The sequence below is a fragment of the Arvicola amphibius genome, chromosome 12 (genome assembly GCF_903992535.2).
Source record: "Arvicola amphibius chromosome 12, mArvAmp1.2, whole genome shotgun sequence".
Lineage (NCBI taxonomy): Eukaryota > Metazoa > Chordata > Mammalia > Rodentia > Cricetidae > Arvicola > Arvicola amphibius.
The window spans coordinates 46,337,052-46,356,053 of NC_052058.2; the positions used below are offsets into that span (position 1 = coordinate 46,337,052).

Consider the following 19,002-nt stretch of genomic DNA (forward strand, 5'->3'; position numbering starts at 1 on the left):
TGATCGAGCCAGGAGAGTGAGAATTAGAAGACAAGATCTCTGTGTCCGTCCCATTATGAGCTCAGCTAACGCGTGGCCCTTCCAGTTCTTTCCTACTTGCTATACAATATCCACAGGTGTACTTGTTTACATATAAGCACTATTTATTAGATTCTGATTAGAAGGGGGACATATGAGACTTCTTATTTGAGATTATATGACCTCACTTAATATTGTAAGTTTCAAGTCTATCCATTTTCCAGCAAACTTTGTGATTTCATTTTTCTTTAGAGTTGAATAGTATTCCATTTTATAAATATACCAAATTTTCATTATCCATTTATCTCTGTTGATGAACAACTAGGTTAGTTCCACTTCTTTGCTGAAGTGAACAGAGCAGCAACAAACACGGAGATGCAAATATGTCTGCCTAGGGTATGAAATTCTTTGGGTACATGCTCAGGAGTGAAACAGTGGGGGTCACATGGTAGTTTTTTCTTCTTAATTTGGAGAAATCTCCAAAATGTTTTCCACAATGACTACATTAATTTGCACACCACCAAACAGTATATAAGGGTTTTCTTTATTTCCAAATCCTTTTTGACATCTGTTGTTGAAATTTATTGATGACAGCCATTCAGACTGGGGTGAGGTGGTATCTCAAAGTAGTTTTAGTTTGCATTTCCCTACTGGCTAGAAACAATGAACAATTTAAAGCCACTGTGCATTTGTAGTTGTGTGTGCTTTCCTAACCATCCCTTCTGTACACAGGGACAGTGCTCGTAAGAAAACAAACTCCTGAAAGCAGTCGGGGTACCGTGAGCAGCCAGGGAAGGTCTCTGTAGCCTGCTCATGCCTACTTTATTCTGAGACCGTCTTGCTGATGATGCGGCTGGCCCTGGAACCTGTGATCTCCCTTCAGCCTACAGAGCAGCTGCGATGCAGGCAGGTTTGTGGCTAAGAGAAATAATTTGAACTTGTTTTTAACTACGTTAGAGAAAGTGTGAGTGACAGTGAAGTGAGAATGTGTACACAAATACGAAAACCAAGAATAAAGATCAGATTCGACACGACTCAGTGCTCTGAAGAAAGCCTTTTTGAGGCAGCCCTGGCTTTGGCTTTGTTTTTCTGGAAAACATGACTACTCTGTTTAAATAATTTTTCAAAAGTGTACATGAAGATTTGCTGTTGTTGTTATTGCTGTAGTCTATTTTTTCCTATGAAAATAATTAAGGCAACTCATTAAAAAGATGAAAATAGGGGCTGGAGAGATGGATCAGTGGTTAAGAGCATTGGCTACTCTTCCAAAGGTCACGAGTTCAATTCCCAGCAACCATATCGTGGCTTACAACCAGCAGTAATAAGATCTGGTGTCAACTTCTGAATGCAGGGACACATGCAGGCATACCATTGTATACAAAACAAATAAATAAATAAATCTTTTTAAAAAAAAAATGAAAATACCATTTTACTAAGATGTAAATATCATCTTACATCCTCACCTTGCCGTCCAATCCTCTGTCACCGTTTGAATGGTATACACACACCAGCTTTACTGCGGTGCAGAGTCATGCAGTGACCCTAACGGTATGCACTGTGGACTGGAGCTCCTAGCAGCCAGAGAGGGCAAAGAGGGCTTGGGATGAAGGCACAGAGGCTGGTCTGAGCATGTCCAACTGTACGGCCCAGGGAAAGAGGATTCTGGTTTCACCTGGCATTGTGCCTCCTCCTACAGATGGGAAGCAAATCAAGCAAGACACACAGTGCAGGGCCAAGTACAGAGCAGGCAGTCAGGCAATCTTATCTATCACTGATCTCAACCAAGGTGAAGAAGGATGGAGAGACAGCACTTGAAGAGACTGAAGGATTAGAGTAACACATAAGTTCGTACTACAGAATTCAGTCTATTCTTCACAAACCTTGGGATTTCCTAAACAGCACCCCTAAAAGCCAGCGCAAGTATCATCTTATATTCTGTACGGCGGCAAACAAGCTGTTGGCAGTCAGGAAATACTATGTTCCGGTCGCTGGCAGTAGGCAGTGCTTCGTCTTACAAGAACACAAGCTCCACTAACTCCTTCGTCTCAGCAGGCCAGGCGGGTTATAATTGGCCTTAATTGGCACTTAAAGCAGCTTTAGCATTCCTCAGCTGCTGCCAAGTAGCACTTGAAAGGGAGGAAAGTATTTTCAAACTTGGGAATACCAGGCAATTCATTCCTCTGAGGGCCTGAAAGACTGCCATCTTAGAACCAGGTTAGCTTCCCCAGGAAACGCAGCTACGCCATCATGCCATGCTCATTAGGGAAGCTGGAAAATGGAGTTTATATGAGATAATTCACCCCGGGGCTAATCCTGCATAGTAGCTTTGCTTTGGCTTACATCTTCTGATCTTTCAGGGAATGGCTTTTCAGGGCTAAATCAACTTCACATATAGAAGGCACACACATTATCTTTCACCCTCATGGCCTGATTTCCAAAGATGGCTGAGAACCATCGTCTGATCCCTAAGCTTTGCTGACAATTCACAGGCAAACATGAACACTATCCAAAGACAATCAATTACACCGAGTGCAGTGAGGGTGTGAGACTAGAAAAGGGTGATGTACTTCCCTTGGCCTGCCATTAATCCAGCCAAAAACTCCATCCTTAAGAAGCTAAACATTCTGCAGGGGTGAACCTTGAACTGGGAAGGTTAGCTTTTTTCCCTAAAGTAAAAGCCATACAGAATAAACAGAAATTTCCTACATATGCCAGAAAAGATTATTTTGAATTGAGTTTTTCGAAGTCACCCATTTTGAAGTATTTCTTTGCCTTCTATGACTAAATATTATCTAGACTTAGGAGACGTTCTGCTGCACTAGTAGTAAGAATGTATGGGTTGAGAAATTTTCTTCAATGTCAAAATATAATTATACATATATGAGTATGTATGTAAGAAACGGTGAAAGGCTTTAGAAAAGCAGGAAGTCAGCTAATCAGTCCATCACCTCCTTCTGGTGGGGTTAATATTCTTATGTCTAGGAGAGTCATAACAGTTCAACTTCTCATAAAGCCACCAGGAGCAGTTAGCACTCTCTCTCTCTCCTTCCCTCCCTCCCCCCTCTCTCATATTTCTTTTATGAGATAGGGTTTCACTCTGTACCTCAGGCAGACCTTGAACTCAATGTGTCTTACCCAGACCCCCAACTTGGAACAACCTTCCTGCATCTGCCTCCTGGGTACTGGGATTGTGTAGGTGTAGACCATCGCTTATGGCTGACTATATACATATATTTAATACACCTAGCAAAATACCTTTAAAGAAGATTGTTCAACAATATCTAGTATGAAATCTCATCCAGCTACTCAAACCAAAATCCCATGACATTACTCTCTCTTTCTTTCCCCCACTGCCCCTACTTTGCCCACCAGGAGACCCTGCTGGCTCCAAATCTCGAAAGCAGATTTCACCTCCACTCCCAGCTCTCTGCTCTAGCTACCACAATCTTAATCTAAACGGTTTTTCTCATTCACCTTTTAACCATAGCCAGTACAAAACAACATACTAACTGGTTTCTCTGGTTCCCACTGTGGCCCCTATATCCACCAAGCAATCAAAAGGAGAGCCCTACACTTTTCAACAGTCCTCTAGTAACAAATTGTCAGTCTGACAACCCTTCAATCTGACTGCTCCCACACCTTACAGGAATCACCGCATCACCTGACCTGGTCTTCCTTTTCCAACTTCACTCCAGACCCCTTCCCTCTTGTGCTGCCTCCTCATGAGCGATTCTGCCAAGCTCATTTCCATCCTGAACCTTTTACACTAGCTGATTCCTCTGCATAAAACACTCTTCCTCCAGATCTCAAAGGACTGGCTCTTTCTCGCTGCTAAGCAGAAATATTAACTCTGCACAGAAGCTGTCTTTCCTAGCAGAGCAGCCCTAGCTTCTCTTCCCACATTACCCCAGCAGGAGTCACTCCAGGAAGCACTCTTTTGCTCTGTGGTCGCCTTTCTCTCTCCACCCCAAACAAAACAGATTCCATGGCACCAGAGCTACTGTTCTGCCAACAGCACGGAGAGATGCCTGGCATGTAACTGGCATAAAACAAGTATTTGTTAAAAAATCCTAAAGATACAGATATTGATAAAAGCAGGTATCGATGAGGGAAAAATCAATATATTTATATTTTATAACTAGAAATTAAAATGTTCCTTCAAATAGCAGAAAAACATTAATATAGAGTTCTTTGCTTATCACATAATGAAGGGAAAAAAGAGAAAATTATATAATCCAGAAGAAAAACATCATTTCATTTGACCCTATTGAACTTGTCTGAAAGTTCTGATTAGCACTATTTGGCTTGTGATAAAGAAAAACGTGAATTTATTTTACGACATATAATTAAGCTGCAAAGAGTGTGGGTTGAACCATTCTTCCACGCACATTAAGTACAACATGGAAACATGTCCGTCCCATGCCACTTCTGCTAAGATGTATCTGCTCTGCTTAGCTCCATGGCCCTCTGACTGCAGGGGAAACGGTTTTTATGCTCTGCAGTTGTAACAGTTTATCTATTAACTGCAGAAAGAAATAAAGTAATACAATTCTGTCAAGAGCTACAAAACATTTTCTACAAGAAACGGACCTTGGCTTTGGCTCACTGCCATGACTCTGGGTTAAGTACATAGGAAAGCCATAGGAAAGAGGAAAAGGCAGTGACTGCCGGATCCAACATCTGCCTCCCACTACTGCATCTTTCCATTGCTACAGGATCTCTCTGATGTAACAGGTTTACAATGCTGATCAAGCTATGTAAGAAACTTAAAAGAATTGACCTGAGACAGCACATCTGTCACACAGACCACTACAGGGAGAATTAACTATATCTTCCTGGGCTTTTCTTTTAACTCTATCCATCCATATTACATGCAAGAAACAGGCAGCTTGGTACATTTTTATCTGTGCAAATGAAATTCAATTCAGGACTTTCATCTGTAAAGTAGGAATAACAGAAAATGGAATAATATGTGCAAAAATGCTTTGGAAATCATCAAGTACTATTAAAAATAATCAGCAATCTGTGGAAATTAGATGTTTTAATTAAAGCTAATCTTAAAAAATATTAGTTACTGACAAAATTTCAAAGTAGAAAAAAACTCAGGCTATAACAATTCATTGGCAAAAATTTTCCACAGTTAAACATTTTTTTCTCATTCAAAAAGTCACTGAAATATTCAAATAAAATAAGACATACAAACACCCTAAAGGCATCACTTCCTGTGTCTCCATCAATCAGATCAGAGGGGTGGTTGTTATCTATTAAACAGCAAACCCTCTGTGATGCAAAGTAACCCAGTCACATGACAACAATTGCTGGTCACAAACACCTGTCCATTTTATCAACAATGAAAACCAGCATATATCCAGGTCTAGCACAACATTTCAGCATAAGAATCATTTAACTTTTATATTAATGTTCTTTGAGATGAACTGATTAGCACAAGATTTCTCCTGAGTAAGTTACCCATACTCTAATGAAAATGACATTTTGTTGAATGTAATTTATGCTGGCACCCACAAAATACAAAGCACCCACTTCATTAAAAACAAGATCCACCATACACTCAAGGGAATGAGTTGTAAGATGACAGCAATGCTCCTATCAACGTTGCTGCCACGCAGTCAGTTATGGCTGTCATTTGTGAGCAGAGGGCTGACACGGGCTTGAGTTACACTAAGGCCTGACCAATGGATTCACATGGCACTTACAGTGACTAGTATGAGCAACTGATGGATGACAAAGGTACTGGAATGTGAGCCTTTTGTAGAGAGCAACAGAAGAGTCTAGAATTCTGCTTCCCAAGTCTGTTATTTCCAAGGGTTAAACTCCTAAATCATCAAAGGAAATAAAGTCAAATAGCTTAAGCAGGCGTTTCCCAAACAATGGACTATACTTCACCCCTAACATTATTAACATTGACTCTTAAGTGCAACAAACACACTTTCCGAGCCTCTTTCAATTCTCTGGCTAACCTATACCACACACTTGCTATTAGTCTGGGGTACACTACAATGTGACGATACCACACACTTGCTGTTAGTCTGGGGTACACTACAATGTGACAATGCCAGCCATGATACAAAGACTTCAAAATAGATTTTTAGAAACAGGGTCTCCTTTCTCTGCATCACTACTAGAGTCAACAAGTCTGAATAGGTGTGTACCAGTCCCTGTGCCAGCCCCTGGGAGCACCTGTAATAGTCCCAGAGTGACAGTGTCTGCGAGAGCAGGGAGCGCTGGCCATCCTGCAAGTCACAACCAGCCAAGGGAGGTCTCCACTGCCAATTCCTGGGTTCTGCTCATGGAGATTCCAATGTGGTTAAGTCTGAAGTAGGTTTTGGGAAGCAGTCTACTCAGAACAGGGTTTTTGAATCCACTGACTCATATAAAATTTATTATGTATACAATATTCTATCTGTGAGTATGCCTGCAGGCCAGAAGAGGGCACCAGACCCCATTACAGATGGTTGTGAGCCACCATGTGGTTGCTGGGAATTGAACTCAGGACCTTTGGAAGAGCAGGCAATGCTCTTAACCTCTGAGCCAACTCTCCAGCCCCTCAAATTATATTTTTTAAATCGGATATTAACCATAAGAAACAGCCCGTGGTTAAAAATACTGAGTAACTAACTGAAGATAAACACGAGGAATGCTATAATATTTTAAAACATTACAGCAATGTCAAGAAAACATACATTACTATTACCACATCGCTTCTGGAGAGAAAACTGGCTATAGCATGAGAGCAGTCAGAACACTGCAGCGACGCTGTAGCTGGCACCATCGCTAGTCAGGGTTTCCCCCAAAGGCAGCTTGCTAGCAGAGATCACATGGCCACTTCTCTAGGCAACAATGTGCTGCCCCCCAGTTTCCTCAAAACCCATCTCACCAACATAAGTAACTTACGAGCTGCACTGTGGTGCCCTTCCCTGTCCTGACTTTGGTTGTTTTCAATGAACTACTTATAGGATTTCAGAGCAACTGCCTGTTTGTTCCTAAAAGTCACAGTCAATACCAGCAACGCATGAATTCACAGGAAATTACTACCATACTTTTAAGCAGAAGATACACTCACTCCACAGGCAGGTATGAGATTTAAGACAAGCTCTGACTCTCAATGTTGACATCTTCAGGGATCCAAAGCCCTCGACAGTCAAGTAGCAGAAAGGAAGGCAGGCTCATGGCCACTACAGGTGCAAATACCTCAGAGCCCACAGCAATGCTCCTGCTGAAGCTGCTTTCCTACAGCCAGGACAAAGTCAGATCCTTTTCATGACTGCCTTGACCATGCAGTGATGTGAAAACAACACATAGTCAATAGAAGCTGTAGTCTGAATTCTGCCCATTTCCCAGGCCCAATCCTGTGACTCTGAGTGACAGTAGCAGCGCACTGCTCCCAGTCTGCCACAGCATCATGGGAAAAGCTGCTCTTGTGACGGAATCGCTAAACTAGGTTTGCTAAATGAGGAGGATTAAAATGCATCTCCAACACCCAGTATTTTCGTTTACAGTGGCTCATTACCATGGAATCCCACCATGAGTTAGAGCATCTGTACTGCAATAAACAACTGATAGTGGCTGCTTGGAAAGATCCTGATTTTGAAAACCATTTTTTATAGTTACTAACTATAGAAAAAGAACGCAAGAATTGTCCTCCTGGAATTTCATCAAAAAGGAAGGGAGAAGGGAGGAGGGAAGATTGGTTTCCAAAAATAGTGTTCCTTTCACAATTCCTGCACTCAAAAGAATTGACAGGGTGGCACCCAAAGTGGGTTCTCCTTGGCCCTGGGGACACCTCCCCTCCAGGCAGATACGATGGCATCCCTCCTCCACTTCATGATGCCCATGCCTGTTCTGAGCTGATCTGTCCCCCATACCCTTCTTAATTCCACCAACGCTCTCTTCTGCAGCTGACTCAGACAAAGGTCTCCAGGACGCTCATCCTCCGCCAGAGCTGTATTATTTCCCTTGCCACTAGAGGGCCTCGCCTCACACTCAGGATCTTTGATGTGACTAGGCACCAGGAACTGAGAGAAAGGTAGACACAGGAGATTAAAGTAAATCTGGGTCTAATTTTAACACTAAAATGACGGTTTTAAAAATACTTGTATGCTGCAGGGTTGGAGAGAAGGCTTGGGGCCGGAGAGATGGCTCAAGTGGTTAAGAGCACTGCCTGCTCTTCCAAAGGTCCTGAGTTCAATTCCCAGCAACCACATGGTGGCTCACAACTGTCTGTAGTGAGATCTGGGCCCTCTTCTGGCCTGCAGGCATACATGCAGGTAGAACACTGTATACATAATAAATTTTGATTTAAAAAAGAAAATACTTGTATGTTGCTTCTTCTGTACTTTAGCCAACAGTTCCCCACACTGATCCTGCATCCCGAGACAGGAAACCAAGGTTGTGTAATGTGCTGTCATTGCTAGGTAAAGCAGTCAGTCCTCAAAGATGACCAAGAGTGCCCTTTCAAGCCTAAAAAAGTCCTTCAGGAAGCAACAGACTTAGGGTTTCTCTAGTGCTGCCTTCTAATCCAGTCTGCTCATCGGTTCCCAGAAGCATCACAATCCATGTTCTGGTTCTGAGTATCGGCAGCAGGTCTCCATCAACACACAGCAAAGGCCTACTTTTGTACAGGGCTCATCCACAAATGGGTACAACAGCTCTGGCCTGTGAGACTGTCTAGCACATTCCAGACAGCCTGGTGTTCTTGGCTCAGAGCTTACTCATGTCACTCTGACACCAGCCTGGACCCACCAAATATGGGGGGGAGGGGGTTCAGTACATAAGCTGAGTCGCTGTCCATGGGAACCTTGTCTAGTCTCTCCAAACACTTGCAACTGCAGGGGCTTAAAGGTCATTGCAGACTACCTTCTGCCTTCCCCAAACAGGTTTATATAGCATGCTTTAAGAACAGAAAAATAAAACCTATAGACAAGAGAGCAAATGATTTTACTTTCAAATCCTCAGGTGAAGGCTATTTTCTCTAAGGCTCTCAGTTACTCACTGCACCTGTGAACAATGTGTTCCTTCTTATTCTTAAGGCCTCAGGCTGTTTTAGTTCTAGACAGAGACCATCTTGTGCCTAGAGCTGGACCTCTCTTCACTCTGCTACCTACCCACAACCTCACTCCCAGCCCTCACCCCCACATTCCCTGTGCTAAGGACTGGCTTTATACAGGCATTCCACAGGCCCAGCAGGAGCACTGAGGAGGCCACTGCCCTCTGCACTATGTAAAGCAAACTAAGACTGGGTCTCTTGCTCAAGGCAAAGAAGAAACCTGTTGTTCTTCAGGTTTAAATTTAAACCCAATCTAGTCCAGGCTTCAAAGGCCCGAGTCCAAAACACTGGGCAACTGACTGGCTTTCTCTTCCAGTGTCAGTCTTCTGGGTGGTGGCACACGCCTTTAATCCCGGAACTCAGGAGGCAGGGGCAGGCAGATCTCTGTGAGTTCCAGGCCAGCCTGGTTCCAGTCAGGGCTACACAGAGAGACCCATTCTCAAAAAACCAAAGTCAAACCAACCAACCAACCAAACAAACAAACAAACAAAAACACCAACTAAATTCACCATGGACTCAAGAAAGAAAGACATCAAAAATAATAGTGATGTAAAATTTCAAGAGATACTTTCTCCTCAGATTTCAGGAAAAGCCAGAAAATGCTGATCAGAAAATAAAAATATAAAATCCAATCAACACCCGACATGACAGCTTTTTATCTCTTTCTATGAATTGGAATGCCTACATCCTGTCAGTGATAACAGGAGGAGCAGATAACATCCCTGTACTATCACTGGCCTTCAGTAAGGTGCAGTGAGCCAGCCGAGGCTTCACCTTTCCCTCCGGAGGAATTCCATGATTCAGCACTTACCGTAATGAGACTGAAATGCCTGCGGTTTGACAACCTGGTTGCAGTCGTTACACACCACCAAGTAGAAATCATCATGTGCAGGACAGAGACCAAATATAGGCATATCTGCAACAGAGAAACAGTATCACACATTATCTGCTGGGACCGAAAGCATCTGGAGGAGTGCGTGTTACAGGGAAGAAGGGCCTGTCGTGACTGAGAAAGAAATCAAACCAGGTTAAGGCCTTTACAAAGGGCTGAAATACAGCGCGACAAGAACCAATACGAGGTGTATTAGCACTATTAAAATGTACACAATGAATATACTAAGACAATAAAATGATTAAAGGTGAACTTTACCATGACAGGATCAATCTGCAAGAATATGAAATGTGCTTAATAACTTGCAAAGCTGTAATGATGTCATTTGCTTAAATATACATTCTATTCCAGTCAGCTAGTCCCAAATCCTATGGACCAAGTAAGAAAGGTACAGAAATACCACCAGAGAGCAAATTACCCATTTCACCACCATGCTATACAAAGAAAATGGTTTTCTACTTGTTTCTAAAGCCCAATAACCTCTTACATCCTGATTACTCCAGACTGACTTGGGTACAAACACAGAAGTTCATTCATTAATTGTAGTTTGATTTTCAGAACAGGGCAGGAGACAAGTTTTATTTTGTCTTTAAACAGCAACAAAAACCAAACTATGAATATATATATATATACATATACATATATGTATATATATACGTATATATAATGTACAGTAATTTCATTTCTAGTAAACACGGTTAAATATAAAAGGTTCAACCATTAGATGTTGTTATTAACAGTCTAGGAACCAACTCATTAAAATACTTCAAAATTACCTATGTTAAGCAAGTATTTCAATGAATGCACAGATAGCACATTTTAACTTGGCAAATATTTTAGCAGATCAAACTAAAGGAGGCAGGGAAGAAAGGAGGCTGGAGGTGTAGCTCAGTGGTGGATGTTTGGGTTCGCTCCCAAGCCCCCACAAAAGTAACTAGTAAAAAAAGTACGCGGGAGGCTAATGGGCCTCTTTTCTCTTTCCTATAGATTTAATTTCACTTTTCATGCATATTAGTACTGTTTTTAAAAGAAAAAAAAACAGACCATACGAGATGTCAGAAAATGATACTAAAACATCAAATCGATTTCCTTGGAAGTGTCTGTTATACTGACTTGCACATAAATAGACAATCTGAAATGGACTAAGGGACACCACAGTTCTGGGACGCAAGCACCATCACTGAGTAGTTTCTTTGTCCTGGTTGCTCATGTTATCCGGACAACTACTTACACAGGTCCCACTGTCCCTACTCAAAAGGAGAAACTGAGTCAGGAAGTGGTGAAGTACTTCATCTAAAGCCAATATTCAATTAAAGGGGATTCAATATTAATGCATACATTTGCATATGGTCACTTAAGAACAGAGAAGGATTTGTAGGTATTCCATCTAGATTCTAGCATCAGCCACCTGGGACACCATGCTGAGTTAGCTAACACCTCTGATTACATAAACTGAGCAGACAATGTAAGGAACTGGCAGCACACTGTTATTTCCATGACTAGGCTTAAATAAATGCAAAGAACTAAACAAGGCACTGTTTTCTTTAAAAGCATTCCTCCTTTAGATTCAACACAGTACACATGGGGGTAGGGTGAAGTTATATTCCATGGGATGATGCACATACAATATACTAGTTTTCTTTTTTCTTTTTGGTTATTCAAGACAGGGATTCTCTGTGTAACAGCAACGGCAATCCTGGAATTCACTTCGTAAACCAGGCTGGCCTCAAACTGAGATCCGCCTGCCTCAGCCTCCTGAATGCTGGGATTAAATGCACGCACCACCATGCCAACTATTAATATGCTATTCTCCTAAGGCTATTGTTTGACACAGAAGTTGTATTACATCTCTGTGCTAAGTATACTAATACAGATATTAATGAGGAAAATTCAAATTACTGGAGTGGCATAAATTTCATGTTTAGAGTTGCAAAGTTTAAAATGTATTTAAATACCAAATTAATAATTTCATTAACCAAAACAAGCCAGTTAACCTTATTTAATAAACAAAAGTTAAACAGTACTCATTTAAGAATGGCTGTAACTTCCTCTGAGCCTATGATGAGCTGGTCTATTGTTGCTTACCGAATTCAGTGATAGGCAGCGTTATTCAGTTACATACTTTAGGTAGGCATGGCAACAGATGATGTTATTCCAGCACTTTGAAGGCTAAAGCAGGAGGATGCGTCTGAGGTCAACTTGGAATATAATAATGCTATATAGCAAAATGCTGTTCTAAAAACCATACTCAAATCAATCAATCAATCTGTCTGTCTGTCTATACATACATACATTCAGATACTTATGGAAGCTACCTTACTAGTACTTTAAAACTAAGGAAATTTGAAAAACTAGGGCGGAGTGTAGTCTAGTGATAGATTGCTGTCTAAACTGCATGATGTTCTGAGAACAGTATCAGTGAGAGAGAGAGAGAGAGAGAGAGAGAGAGAGAGAGAGAGAGAGAGAGAGAGAGAGAGAGAGGTGTTAAAAGAAAGAAATTAGAGAGAAAATGTACAGCTCCTTGCAGGTACAATGATTAATATTGCCTTCTCTTTAACCTGGTTTTCATTACACTTGTATAATTAGGAGTTATTCTATAAGAAATCTGTATTTCTGCTATAATTTTAATTTCCTTAAAAATGTAAGCTTACTTGATATTTAAAATGACAACATGAGACCCACAATTACACCTGACTTTCACCAACTAACACTATTTGCCGGGTCCTGTGCGAAGCACGCTTTACATGACTTTCCACATTTGTTTCCCTTTCTTTTGTTCAGAGGCTGTTTTATTATAACCTGTGCTGACTGCACTATGGAGATTCACTCTGCTGCCCCACTCAGTTCATCACTAGTGCCCATCCGCTTCTCCAGACTCGCTCCTGCCTTCCCCTGCCCCATTCCATTTCCATCTAAAAACAATCCTACAACTCCAGGAGACACGAGCTCCTCTACTATCACCCAGTAAACAAGCAGCACAAGCAACACTCTGGGTTTGCAGGCTGTGAGTTCAGTTCTTAGCCACCTGTCACGCGGCATCCTGCTGGGCAGCATGCACACACATGCACATGTACAATACCACAGTGGAAAACATGGAGAACACTTAGTCCCAGTTCACGCTACCCTGGGAAACCCAGTTCCTATTCCAAAACTTCTAAAACAACTTTAGTTTGTAAATTTTTTGCTTTCAGATAGCCTTATCTGGATATAAGATAGAGAACACAAAATAATTTAAACTGTCTTTGGGGTAGGTTCTATAACCATTTTCTGTACTAGGACATTCCAGAGTCCTTAGCAACAGGAACAGACTAGAATGTTGTGACAACCAAAAGAAATGAGGTGATCTGTGAGAGGCTGTGTGTGTGTGTGTGTGTGTGCGTGTGCGTGCGTGTGCATTGTAAAGCATAAACTTTACAATCAACCCATCTACAAATTAACATAAAGGTTCAAAAAGGAGTTTTAGAGCAGAAAATATTATTTAATAAAAATGAAGTTTCTGTTGACTTAAAGTTTACAAAATACATTTGAGATGCAAACTAATTCGACTGGGTACTTAAAATAATGAAAAGCTTTGAATTGTACTTGAGTTCATGAATTATGAACTAATTTAAAAAGAATGAATGCAGTTTTTGTAAGCCTTACATTTTCCTCAGAATTTAGACTACGATAAACGAGGAATGACCCAACAACCTATATCTAGGTTATCGCATACTTTGGGGACCCCAGACTAGCACAGTGGAAGGACTGTGCATAAGCACATGGAGTCATGAGCATACACATTTAGAAATCCCACTGTCCCCATGAGAACAAAGGTCCTGTGTCAGAGGCTGGCCCTGGCTGTAGAGAATGCCCTGAGTTGGCTTTGGTGCTGTTACCATGGGAACCAAGGCCCTGTGTCAGAGGCTGGCCCCTGGCTGTAGAGAACATACTAGAGAGCTAGTTTTGGTGTTGCTACCATGGGAACCAAGGCCCTGTGTCAGAGGCTGGTCCCTGGCTGTAGAGAACGTACTGAGTTGGCTTTGGTGTTGCTAAACACTTTGAGGACTGTGATGACAAGAGAAGAACTTAGGTGGTGTAAGAAACCATTTAATCTTTTCAGAATCCCGAGTGTCTCCCTTCTCCCACATAACCCAAACTTCTATACACCAATGGTTCCCATCTTCAGCCCAAACTACTCCTAAGCTCTATCTACAACAATGGTTCTTAACCTTCCTGATACTGTGACCTTTAATACACAATTCCTCATGTTGCGGTGACACCTTCCCCCATCATAAAATTACTTCACTGCTACTTCAGAACTGCAATTTTGCTAGTTATGAATCATAATGTAAATATCTGATATGTAAGACATCTGATACGTGACCCTTGAGAGGGTCATTCAACACCCCTTCCCCAGAGGTGTAGATTCTATCCACCATGTACTAGATGCTATCTTCTAGCTACATACATTGCACACAGAGCAATCAGGCACAAGAGAACTCACTGTTGACCCAGCCCTATGGTTTGCTTCCAATTATCTATCTCCCCAACTCTGAGTAAATACTATTTATCCTTCAATGGCTGAAATTTAAAACTTAGGTACTCAGCCCCAACATGTGTGAGGACCTAGGTTCAACATCCATGAGGACAAAAACAACAGCACCAACAAACCCCAGGTACCTACCATCTTTGAATTCTCCCATCTAGGCTACCTGTAGACCCCTGGCCTATCCTAAAACCCCTTGTCATGGCTCCTGAGACCACGATGCAGGGGCAGGGCTCCTGCTGCATCTTCCCCTGGACTGGGAAGAAGTTTCCTAAGAAGCTACCTGAATGCCCCTTTTAAAAGCTTCCATTAAGTCACAGTGGCTTTTTAAAATTCTCTGGCAACTTCAGCCCTTCTATTAGCTCCCAAGGTGCTCAGGCGTCCTTTTCTATTCTTCCTCTGTTCACAATCCCCCCACCCTACCCTTACTCCTGCTTGGTTCTCTCTGCTTCCAGCACACTGACAGCCTTTCTACCCACAGACCTAGAAATCTCTTTCCTGGCCTGCTCCTTATGAAATGCCTGCACTTTCTCAAACGTTAGGTCTAGCTTAACTGTCCTCTCTTCAAAGGGCGACTGCCCTCTTCCCAATCATCCCAATGTGGCCAAGAGTGCGGGCTGCTATCTATCACTCTGAATGTTGGCTTTCTTTTTTTCTTTTCTTTTCTTAAGATTTATTTATTTATTATGTATACAGTATTCTCAGTGCTCTGCCTGCAGGCCAGAAGAGGGCACCAGATCTCATTGTTAGCCACCAAGTGGTTGCTGGGAATTGAACTCAGGCCCTTTGGGAGAGCAGGTGGTGCTCTTAACCACTGAGCCATCTCTCTGGCCCCTGGATGTTGGCTTTCTAACGACAGATGTGACTTTGGGCAATTTGTCGAACTTCCTTCAAGTTCACACGTCAAAAACTGGTGACCACTGTGCCTTGTACGCTGAATGTCCACAAGGCGGACACGTAAACAGAGTAAGGAGAGGCAGCATCTGAAGGAAACCTGGCCCCTGCAGCACTCACTCAGTGTTATCCCAGTCTTTGGTCAGGAAGCCAAGGCAAAGCGAGTAGATGACAGAACCAAGATTTGAACTCAAGCCTGTGTCTTCCAACTCCAGTCTTCTGCCCCAACTAGCCCTTCTCCCCCAAGTCACCACACTGCCTGGACCCACAGTCGGGTCTGGCTGCCTTCACACCACTAACCCAGTCTGTTTCTCTCCTCCCCTGCTCCAGATCTCTCTGCCTAGAAAGAAGCTGCACCACTTACTCATTTGAAAACACTTGGCTTCTGAGTGGGCTGAACTCCGCGTTCAGGCTGAAGTCAACCCACTCTGAAACGGATTCAGAATTCCACCAACTTGCCTATTTCCCCACAATCTCACTTTGGGATCAGAATGGCTCCCCCTTCTCTTTCTTACAAGGAAATGACTCCAATGCCTGCTCTGTGCCTTCTGCCAGCTTTCTGCGTGTGCCATACACCTCTCCTTTAGAGCCTCCACACACTCATTCAAGACCACAGACAAAAACCAACACTTCTACAGTCCTGTTAGGCACAGAGGACTTGCCAGACTCAAGAATGAGTTCTTGGAGTGCTTTGTGAAGTGGCTGCCATCTGACATATTTCTGCAGCTTGTTTTGAGGATTAAAAACTAAGATCTGTGAACTGGTTCACAAGGTCCTAAGTAACCAGACTCAGAGTCTTATTATCTGGCTGTTTACCCTTAGCCTTTGCCTGGGGCACTGGGACCCTGGCACTAGCTGTGCCCTGCTTTACATCATTCAGTTTCAGCCTCATCACTTCCCTGTAGACTTGTCTTAAGTAAAGCTCCTTCTACGTGATCCCTGAGCACTGATGAGTCTTGCCATACACCACCAGCACCACCTCAGCATACAGCTGGCCATCTAGCTGTGTCTTGTAGTCTTCTCCCAGAAGACACAATTTACCTCTTTTTCCTCTTTCCTTGTAACTTGTTTAACAACAGTATAAACTATTTTAGCAATCATAATAGCAGACATTCTCAGTGCTGCCATCTTAAGCTATAAGGTTACACCTGTGCCTTTACGCTATTCAGCACCTGGCTTAAGAAAACACTCAGGTTTGGTAAACCTTTTTGAACACACGATCCCGCCCACAGAAGCAGTTTCTGATTTTCAGATCTGTATACAGGAAATCCTCTTTGCTGGTCTGCCTGTGCAGTAATCCAATTGTTTGGATGAGATCTCTACTGCTTCTCTACTGGCTGGATACTCAGAAAGCTGAGACAGGAGGATCCCAAGTTTGAGATCAATCAACCTGGGCAGCAGAGGAAAACTTACACCTCAAAAATTCAGCTTTACTTAACCCCTGTGGACTTCAGTTTCCTTGATATAAAACAGACTTCAAAGAATCTTGATTGCATTTTACTGTGGTGATTAAACAAGGTAATCTACGAAGGTCATGGAGTGCTTGAGCTAGAAAACCATCAGAATAGCACAGGCCAGAAACATCTGTTCTAAGGGCCCCAACTTTCAGGACACTTTGGACACTGATACGTACCAAAGAGCAACGTGAGCTGACCCCTAGAAAGTTCTAGAGCTCCCATTCCTGATCACGCGTATTCCCTGGAGGCCATTTGGGGGACATCAGGGAGACCTGCTGAGGCTCCTCTACAATGAAATTCAGAGAGTCCCAGAGTTTCAGCACAGAAACCACACTCTAGAGAAGGTACCTCGAGCTTGAGCGTGCATCAACTGAAGCAGGGGAGGAGCGACAGGAATGGCAGGACTGGTGTGCTGTAAGAGCCGAGTACTGAGGGTTAAGATCCAACCTCTACAGTCGAGTGAGATGTGTTCAAATCCCAGCCCTGTGACTTCCGAGCCCACACCTCACAGCCATGAGAAGACATGAGAATAAAACCCTCAGGACAGTCCCTGCTCTGCCACAGTAAGAGCTGCAGGCGACTGGAACATTTTTTCATCGTCCTCACAGCTGTCCTTTGGTCTCTGAGCTAAAAGTGGTTATACTGATCTGTGTCCATTCTTCTCCCCAGGAATGACAATGAGGTCCTAAAATCATAAATAGCACTTGTCCCAATTAAACCTCATACTGATTGCTAACACAGTCATTAAGAAAACTGCTGCTAGGAAGGCTTTCTAATCCCTGTAGCCTTAAGCCATGTCTGGCACACCCACCTCCCCCTTTGGCAATCTGGTAATTTGAAGTTCTGAGACCCACCTTAGGGCCTGCCTCTGCAAACCTGGTTTCCTACAAATGGAACACTTTGCCTGGATAGCTCTAGACCTCAGTTTGCACTTCGTTAGATAACTCTCCCTTACTACTTACTTGAGATAAGCTCTTGTTTTTTTCAGACAAGTGTCTCCCATCATTCATTGGCTATTTGTGTTTGGGCTATCTCCTTGTCTAAGATAGAAACAACCCAGGAGGACAGAGTTCAACACCCAACACACAGGAGGTCTTTCAAAAGAATCTGAAACTAGTCTCTGAAGTCAGCCTGCCTCAGTTCAAATGTCACATAAAAGGAGTGTGAGCTTGGGCAGTTTAAACTCCCCTATGAAAACGGAGACAGTAAGGGGGAGCTAAGAGGAGAGCCAGCGCACGCACACAGAGCGTGTGCAAGTGTACCAGGCTGACTAACACTTTTACTCGGAACTGAATATGCCGACAGATGCCCACAGCCTCAGCTTATCTGCAGCCACCAGCCCTCATGGAACAGAAACTGAGTCAGGTATTATGGCAAGGATTTCACATGTATCGTTCATTCATTCATCCATTAAACCACTGTCTGGGAATTGGGAATTAATTTGCAAAGGAACCTCAAAAAGTTTGAGCTCTGATATATAAAAAGCAATCAGTTTGTAATTAGAGTACTTCTTGCATACCAAGTCCAATGTCAACTATTATCAAATTAAATAATATTATTGTTTGACTTTTTGGGACTGACACCCCACTTCAAATCTGTAAGCGTGACACAGAAGGCTGGCTGGGTGTCGGCCCCAGAGCCCGAGACTGGAGCTCAGGAGAGGAAGCAGCCCCTGAGCCTGTCCTGTTCCCAGGGAATTTCTGCTTTTCTATCGAGCTTCATCAAGTCAGCCAAGGCACTCCTGTGGGGCAGCAATGGTTCAAAGTTTCCTGGGATTCTCAGACTTACAGCCCCATTCAGACTGGAAGTATTTCCAAAACCTAAGGGCTGTGGAAATGTGTCTCTCGAAACAGCTTTAAGTTTTTGGTTTTTTTTTTTTTTTAAAACCACACTCAGCCTAGCTGTCTTCTCCTTTCAAATTAAATAACTGCCAACAGAAGGCAGTTAGAAAACTGCAATGTTTAGGATGTTTTAATTGCTGATAGATAGCCACTGGAGTCTTAACCAGGAGAGGAGGAAACGACTTCATCTTTACCCACAGGAGCATCTCTGAGCATGCCTCAAGTTCACATCATCTACTCTGACTATAGAGGAACTCCTCTTGCTAATGTTAAAGTTAAATGAAAGAACTAACCAGACAGAAAGACCAATA

The 19,002-nt window shown here is 42.8% G+C and overlaps 1 protein-coding gene across 2 annotated transcripts in view; it reads right to left on the reverse strand.

Annotated features, from left to right (window-relative positions):
* The window catches only part of Atxn7 (ataxin 7), a 96,827-nt gene that overhangs the window by 42,645 nt on the left and 35,180 nt on the right, over positions 1–19,002 (reverse strand). For both annotated transcript variants that reach the window (XM_038348919.2, XM_038348918.2), the window contains exon 3: positions 9,894–9,998. In XM_038348919.2, coding sequence (XP_038204847.1) covers positions 9,894–9,998 — 105 coding nt within the window. The remainder of the gene's footprint in view (positions 1–9,893; positions 9,999–19,002) is intronic.